Source organism: Odocoileus virginianus, chromosome 20 (genome assembly GCF_023699985.2).
Source record: "Odocoileus virginianus isolate 20LAN1187 ecotype Illinois chromosome 20, Ovbor_1.2, whole genome shotgun sequence".
Taxonomy (NCBI): domain Eukaryota; kingdom Metazoa; phylum Chordata; class Mammalia; order Artiodactyla; family Cervidae; genus Odocoileus; species Odocoileus virginianus.
In genome coordinates, this window is record NC_069693.1 from 7738728 (window position 1) to 7746006 (window position 7279).

Genomic DNA, 7279 nt, shown 5'->3' on the forward strand with positions numbered 1-7279 from the left:
GCAGAGAGATGGATGAACAATTCATCAGGGTCTGAGGGGCAGGGAGAATAGAGATCCCATCCAGAGCCTTCAAACCCCTCCATCTCATCTCCTCACATCTCTTACCCCAACAGCTGCTTCACCAGAAGTGGACGGAAGGTCAGTGTCCACCCAGGGGTATCCAGTTTCGGAGAGGCATAGGACACTGAAGCCGGAGGGAACAGAAGAGTTCTGGGGACACTGGGAAGGGCCCCAGATGATCCTGTGGCTTGGCCTGCCCTGACAGTTCTGCTTTCAGAATGACGTTTCTTGGGAAACAGGTGAAGGCCCTCAACGGGCACAAACTTCCAGGCAGAAGATGAAAGTGTTCTGGGGATCTAGTGCATGGTGAGTCTGGGTAACAGCATTGTATCGTACACCTGAAGATTGCTAAGATGGTAGATTTTTTAAAAACTATCTATTTCTTTGGCTGCACCAGGTCTTAGTTGTGGCACACAGCTTCTTTAATTTTTGTTGTGGCATGCGGGATCTTTAGTTTCAGCATGTGGGATCTAGTTCCCTGACCAGGGATTGAACCCGTGCCCCTCTGCACTGGGAGTGAGGAATCTTAGCCACTGGACCACCAGGGAAGTCCCAGGAAAGTGGATCTTAAATGGTCTCATCACACATTAAAAAAACAATTGATGGGGAATACATGTAAATCCATGGCTAATTCATTTCAATGTATGACAAAAACCACTGCAATGATGTAAAGTAATTAGCCTCCAACTAATAAAAATAAATGGAAAAATAAAAAAATTAAAAAAAAAATAAAAAAACAATTGTACCCATGTGAAGTGAACGAGGTGTTAGCTAACCTTATAATGAGGTACTCACTTCTCAATATATATTGCATATTGACTCATCACTTTGTGCAGCTTAAACACAAACTTATATGCTAATTATATCTCAATAAAGCTGGGGGAAAGAAACCCAAATGACACTTCTGCCCTCCCACTCACCCACCCCACCTTACAAAAGCAATCTTCACAGTAAAATCTTTTGAAAAATCCCCCCAAAATGGGAAGAAGAAAATAAGTATTATTCAGAATCTCATAGGGGTTTTCCTGGCAGTCGGTGGTTAAGACACTGCACTTCTACTGCAGAGGGGGTGGGGTTTGATCCCTGATTGGGGAACTAAGATTCCCCATGGCCAAAAGATAGGAAAAAAAAAAAAAAAAGGATTATCCAGAATCTCATAAAACAAGTTATTCAGATTGTTGTCACAGGGAGACCTAATCCCTCATGTAGAAAACCCTTACAACCCACCGCCTCCTCTTCTCTGGATTTACCTCTTCACTTTCTGGAATACATCCTTGAAGTTATCTTTACAAGGAGGATAATACCTAGGTGTGGGAGGATGTAATGTGGGGAGGTGCCATTTAGTTAAGAAAAATGCTATATACCAGCAGTAACTAATCAGGAAATTAACAGAAAAATCAGATAACCTTCCCAAGAGCAATTAAAAAACCAGGAAGTAGCCAAATGAAGAATGCCAGAGAACTTTATGGAGATGTCAAATAAAAACAACTCTGGACTGAGATAACTTTATGCAAAAAGCCCACTTGCAGTAAGGAGAATGCTCTGAGCTCAGAAATATGCAAGCTTCTCAAAATCAAACAGAAAAAGGCTTTGCTTGTCTGGGCTGAGGGGTTCCCCATAAACGGGAAGTTGATTAGTTGAGGAAAAGTAACCACCGTGGTTGGCACAACACTCAGGAAGTGTGTCTTCTTGGGGTCAGCGGTTCTCAGGAGAAGCTGACAAGGGGCCCCGTCCCACTTTTAAGTCCTCAGGAGGTGAGGGAAACTACATTTGAGGGTCAGTGGGGAGAAGAGAAGCTGGACTTAAGTTTGCTCAGAGCCAAACAGAGGGTGAGAGATGAGCCATGAACACCTGATTGGACAAAATATTGAAATCTTGTTCAAGGACAACCTGAATAAGTGGCTGATCTGTGGGTTTCACAACATGACATTGTGATCCGCCTCCAAGTTCTGAAATGGCCTGCCACCAAAGTTGATTCTTTATCTCTTGTTTATCTTTGGTTCATTGAATTCACTATTGTGTCCAGAGATGTTGGAACAGTCCCTGACGTCTAATCAGTTCTTGATACAAATTTATTCTTTTAAAACAAATTTTAGCGTTTCCCTGGGAGCTCAGGGGTAAAGACTCTGCCTGTCAATGCAGGGGACATGGGTTCGACCCAACGTGCTGCGGAGCAGCTAAGACCAGGAGCCACAACTATTGAGCCCGTGCTCTGGAGCCGGGGAGCTACAACTACCGAGCCCACATGCCCTAAATTTGTGCTCTGCAACAAGAGAAGCCACCACAATGAGAAGCTTGAGCACCACAACTCAAGAAAAACCCCGAGGAGCGGCAAAGACCCAGCGCAGTAAAAAATAAATAAATAAAATTATTTTTAAAATTTTTTAAAAGAATTCCTGGTGCTCCAGTGGTTAGGACTCTACCGAGGAGAGCCTGGGTTCAATCCCTGGTCCAGGAACTAAATTCCTGCAAGCTGAGTGGTGCAGCAAAAAAATATATATATATATATTTTTTAATGGAGCTATATATATATTTTTTAATGGAGCTATAATTGACATAGAACACTGTATGAGATTGCATTGTAACTATTATAACTTCATACACAATGATCTGTACATACAATTACACATTGCAGTATGATTACTACCACAGTTTGGAGCACCTCCCCTGCATCACATAATTATCACTTCTTGTGGTGAATAAAAATATTAATATATTCACTGTAAAAGGCCACCAGTGCCTGGTCCCACGCTCTGATCCACAGGTCCTGATGGCATGGCTCCAGAGTGGGTCTGGAGCATTAATGTTTGTCTTAACAAAGTTCCTGGACAATTCGTATTAGAACCATTGATCTAATCACAAGTGCAGAGACCACTGGCCAGCTCTGTCTCTTTAAAAAGGATTTGTTTTCTCTGCTCTGTCCCTTTGTGGTATTTAATTTTTCCCCCTCTCTCAATCTGCCTAAACCATCTCACCAGCCAAGAATGTGAATAATGTGTTTCAAATATTTTCAGTTCCCATTTAAGCCCTTTTAATGCTTAGTGTTCACTGCCAGCAGGCAGACTATCTTTTAGACTATCAGCCTATTTGAACTCCCTCCCCAAATTTAACCCCCAGTCTGCCTCTCCCTCCATAAAATACAAGCTCTTCCCAGTGGGAGCTGAAGGAGCAGAGGGCAATAGGGGTCTGGACTAGCAGGTTTTGTAGTCATGATTTTGGTGGGGGGGGGCGGGGGTGGGCAATGGAAAGCTGTGGAAGATCTTCCCCTTCATGGGAGGGTTTAAGTTGAGAGAGACATCACTAGATGCTCATTTAAAACATCTGGGGAATTCCCAGGTGGTCTAGTGGTTAAGACTCCCTGCTTCCAATGCAGCAGGCACAAGTTCAGTCCCTGATTGGGGAACTAAGATCCCACATGTGTGATAAGGGAAAAAAAAGAACTCCTACAGAAGTGACTTAACTGGGTGGTTCGGGCTCCGGGTCTCTCATGACCTTGGGCTGGGGCCAGGATCACCCAAAGATTTGACAGGGGCTGGAGGGTTCCCTTCCAATTAAGTTCACTCGTGTGCCTGGCATGCTGTTGCTGGCTGTTTGCAGGGAGCCTCAGCTCCTCTCCACGTGAGCCTCTCCACAAGGCTGCTTGAGTATCCTCACAATGTAGGAGCCGGTTTCCCACAGAAAAGGTGATTCAAGAGAACAAGGTGGAAGTCATAAAGGACCTAAAAGATCCAGTCTTGGAAGTCACACTGTCACTTCCACAGCATTCAACTGGTCACACAGACCAGTCCTGATTTGATGTGGGAAGTGACTGTATACAAAATGTGAAGATCACTGGGGTCATCTTAGAGGCTGACTGCCACAAACTCATTATTTTCTTTTTTCTATTCTTTTAAATTTACTTGGCTGCAAGAGGTCTTAGTTGTGGCATGTGGTATCTCATTCCCTGACCAGGGATCGGATCTGCGTCCCCTGCGTTGCAACGTGGATTCTTAACCACTAGACCCCCACGGAAGTACTGTGTATTTCTTTTCATTAGATGCACTTTGTAACCTGCATCTTGTAATGTGTTCAAAATAAATAATATTTTTAAATTAAAAAAATTATGCCACGGCAAAATATTCAATGCCACTGGTTGTTTATTGGCTGTTACGTGAAAAAAAATTAAGTTGTCAAACGGCAATCTTTTACACCCGTCTAGAAAAAAGACGGGATAGGAATACAACAAAATATTACCAGTGACCTCTCATTGGTGGGATCAGTGATGAGTTTTACTTTCTCCTTTGGGGTCTTCGAGATTTTGCAAACGTTCCACATTAAGTACCACGAGTTTTGATTTTTTTGGCCGTTAGAATTAATGTTATTAACAAAAACTACAAGTCCCGAAAGACATTGCGCCTCCGACTTCTGAAGACAGGCCTTACCCCGATGCAATGAACGCTGGGATTCGCAGTCCATCCCCGAAGCAAGGTGGGACGCACAATACCGGCACTGATGACAGAGGAGGGACCACCACCATTTCGACCAGTGGACAGTGCGCACTGGTCCTGAGTGGCGCGCGGATAACCAATAGATAAGCGGCTAAGCTTGAATGACGTGTACTTCAGCCTACGGGCGGCCCATGGGGCGGGGCGGGGCGCGGCGGCCGTAGTGCGAACCATGGGAGGCGGCTGGTGGTGGGCTCGAGCCGCCCGCCTTGCCCGACTCCGCTTCCGGGGGGCGCTGCTGCCGCCTCCGCGGCCCCGGAGCGGGGGTACCCGGGGGTCCTTTGCTCCTGGCCACGGCCCCCGCGCTGGGGCTTCGCCGCCGCCCGTGTCCGAGCTGGACCGCGCAGACGCCTGGCTCCTCCGGAAGGCGCATGAGACAGGTCTGGGGCTGGGGCCGGGGTCAGCCTGGATGGGAGACGGGGTTCCGCCTAGCCAACCTGCCCGCGCGCACGAGTGGAGGATGGGGGTGTGATTTCTGCTGGAAACGGGGCCCGAGCTTAGAAGGGAGAAGGGCTTCCGTGTAAGCGCAGGGAAGCGGCTGGGCGCAAGAGCGCAGTCTGTCCGCACAGGAGAAGGGCTTGCGGATGGGACGGTGGGTCTGGTTTATGGGGTGCAGTAGGAATTGGAGAGGTTGGTCGGGCCAGCACACGTAGCCTTATCCAACTGCGCTGTCTAGATGGGAGAGCCTTCGAAAGAGGGCTATGGGCGGGGGAGTTGAATGCAAGAGGGGGCCTGGATGGAGGGGCCAGTTCAGGTTAGGGGACCACTCTGCATAAGGCGGGAGTGTAGAGCCCCACAGAAGAGGAGGGAAGTTCCGGATTGGAAGAGGGAACAACCAATAGAAGAAAACTCTCGACTGATTGGAGGGCGTGGTGCCCCCTGGCTGGAGGGGGCGGGGCTTCACGTGGGCGTTGGAAGTCCGGATTGGAGAGGAGGTCTAGGGACAGGATGGGACAGGAGTGGGGGGCTTGTAACCCTACCAGTCCCCGCTAGTGGCACACCAGGGACTTGAATGGATGTGAATGACATCGAGGAGGAGCATACCCACTAGCAGTGAGGTTTCAGAAAGCTGAAGGGGAGGCTGGAGAGAGGCCTGGGAAAGTAGGGAGGTAACAATTTGTTGGGGGAATCTGAGAAAGAAGTGGGGCGGGGCGAGCCCATGGGGGATACACGTGTGACGTTGACCCAGATGACCTCTTGGGGTCTTCCAGTCCTCAGATTTGTTGTTGTTGTTCAGCCGGTCAATCAAGTCTGACTCTTTGCGACCCCATGGGACTGCCAGCGAGCCAGGCTTCCCTGTCCTTCACCATCTCCCCGAACTTGCTCAAACTCATGTCTATTGAGTCGGTGATGCCATCTAACCATCTCATCCTCTGTCACCCCCTTCTCCTCCTGCCCTCATATCTTTCCCAGCATCAGGTCCTCAGATTCAGGTTCTGCAATTTTGATCCTAGCTGCTCCTCTAGACTCTATAAGACTGTCTTGCATCTTTGGTGTTGAAGTTTGGGGTGGGGAGGAACTCGGAGATGGAGACGTGAGAGGGTTTGGGGCAGACAGACTTTGGTTGGTGGGCCACCGGGACAAGGTGGGGATTTAGGGCCGCACAGGGTGGTCAGATGAAGAGGCGCCCCTCGGTTGGACTATCCGGGCTGGGGGCTAGGGAGCAGGGTTTGGGCTGACGCTGACTTTTCTGTCCTGCCGCCACCCCCAGCCTTCCTCTCGTGGTTCCGCAATGGCCTCCTGGCCTCAGGCATTGGGGTCATCTCCTTCATGCAGAGCGACATGGGCCGGGAGGCCGCCTACGGTGAGTGTAGACCCCCCACACACACACCCCGCAAGTTAGACTCTGTCCTGCCCCACCCCGTCACCCCCTGGAATAAATGAACCCTTCATGCTTCCCCCACCAGAAGCACCTCCCCTTCATTTGTCAGTGTCCTCCTTCTCCCCACCTCGTCCCTATCTCATGGGCACCGGACTCACCAGAGGGGTGGCTCAGGGCAGGGCTGTGGGTCCTTGCCCTTTCCAATCTGACTTCTCAGCAAAGATGTGGGTCCCTGTCTCAGCCCCTCATGCTGCCCCCGCTCCCATCTTATCTTTGCTCTCACTCAGGCCTCCCGGCTCCAAGCCCTAGCCACACACACCGCCCCCCGCCCCATTCCCTCTCATATCCCCGACCTTGGCTCTGTACTAACCCTCACCCTGCCCTTGAGTGCGCCCCATCCCCTTTCTAACGCCACCCCGGGCCCTCGACCCGCCTGGGTCCCCAGGATCGGGCTCCCTGACCCCGGTCCCCCTCTCTGTCCCACAGGCTTCTTCCTGCTGGGCGGCCTGTGCGTGGTGTGGGGCGGCGCCTCCTACGTGGTGGGCCTGGCGGCGCTACGGGGGCCCATGCAGCTCTCAGTGGGGGGCGCGGCCGCGGGCGTGGGGGCGGTGCTGGCTGCCGGCCTGCTCTGGGCTTGTGCCGTAGGCCTCTACATGGGCCAGCTGGAGCTGGACGTAGAACTGGTACCCGAGGATGACGGAACCGCGGCAGCCGAAGGGCCCGACGAGGCGGGCCGGCCTCCACCTGAGTGAGCCGCGGGGAGCCGGGCCGGGCGCTGGCCAGCCCAGCCTGGAGGACCGGGACATTAAACCTGACCCTTCCCGCTCTCCAGATTCCGAGTGGTGGTTTCTTTGGCGGGGATGATGAGCCAGGGGGAGAGGAGGGGCAGAGGCGGGCACGTGGAGATAATTAA

At 50.8% G+C, this 7279-nt stretch overlaps 1 protein-coding gene across 1 annotated transcript; it reads left to right on the top strand.

The window, feature by feature from the left end:
- Positions 1-4672: 4672 nt before the first annotated feature.
- TMEM160 (transmembrane protein 160) lies at positions 4673-7197 on the top strand. Its single transcript, XM_020898006.2, has 3 exons — positions 4673-4924; positions 6256-6348; positions 6853-7197. The coding sequence occupies exons 1-3, from the start codon at positions 4717-4719 to the stop codon at positions 7116-7118; spliced, it is 567 nt and encodes a 188-aa protein (XP_020753665.1). The 5' UTR covers positions 4673-4716; the 3' UTR covers positions 7119-7197.
- Positions 7198-7279: the final 82 nt, after the last annotated feature.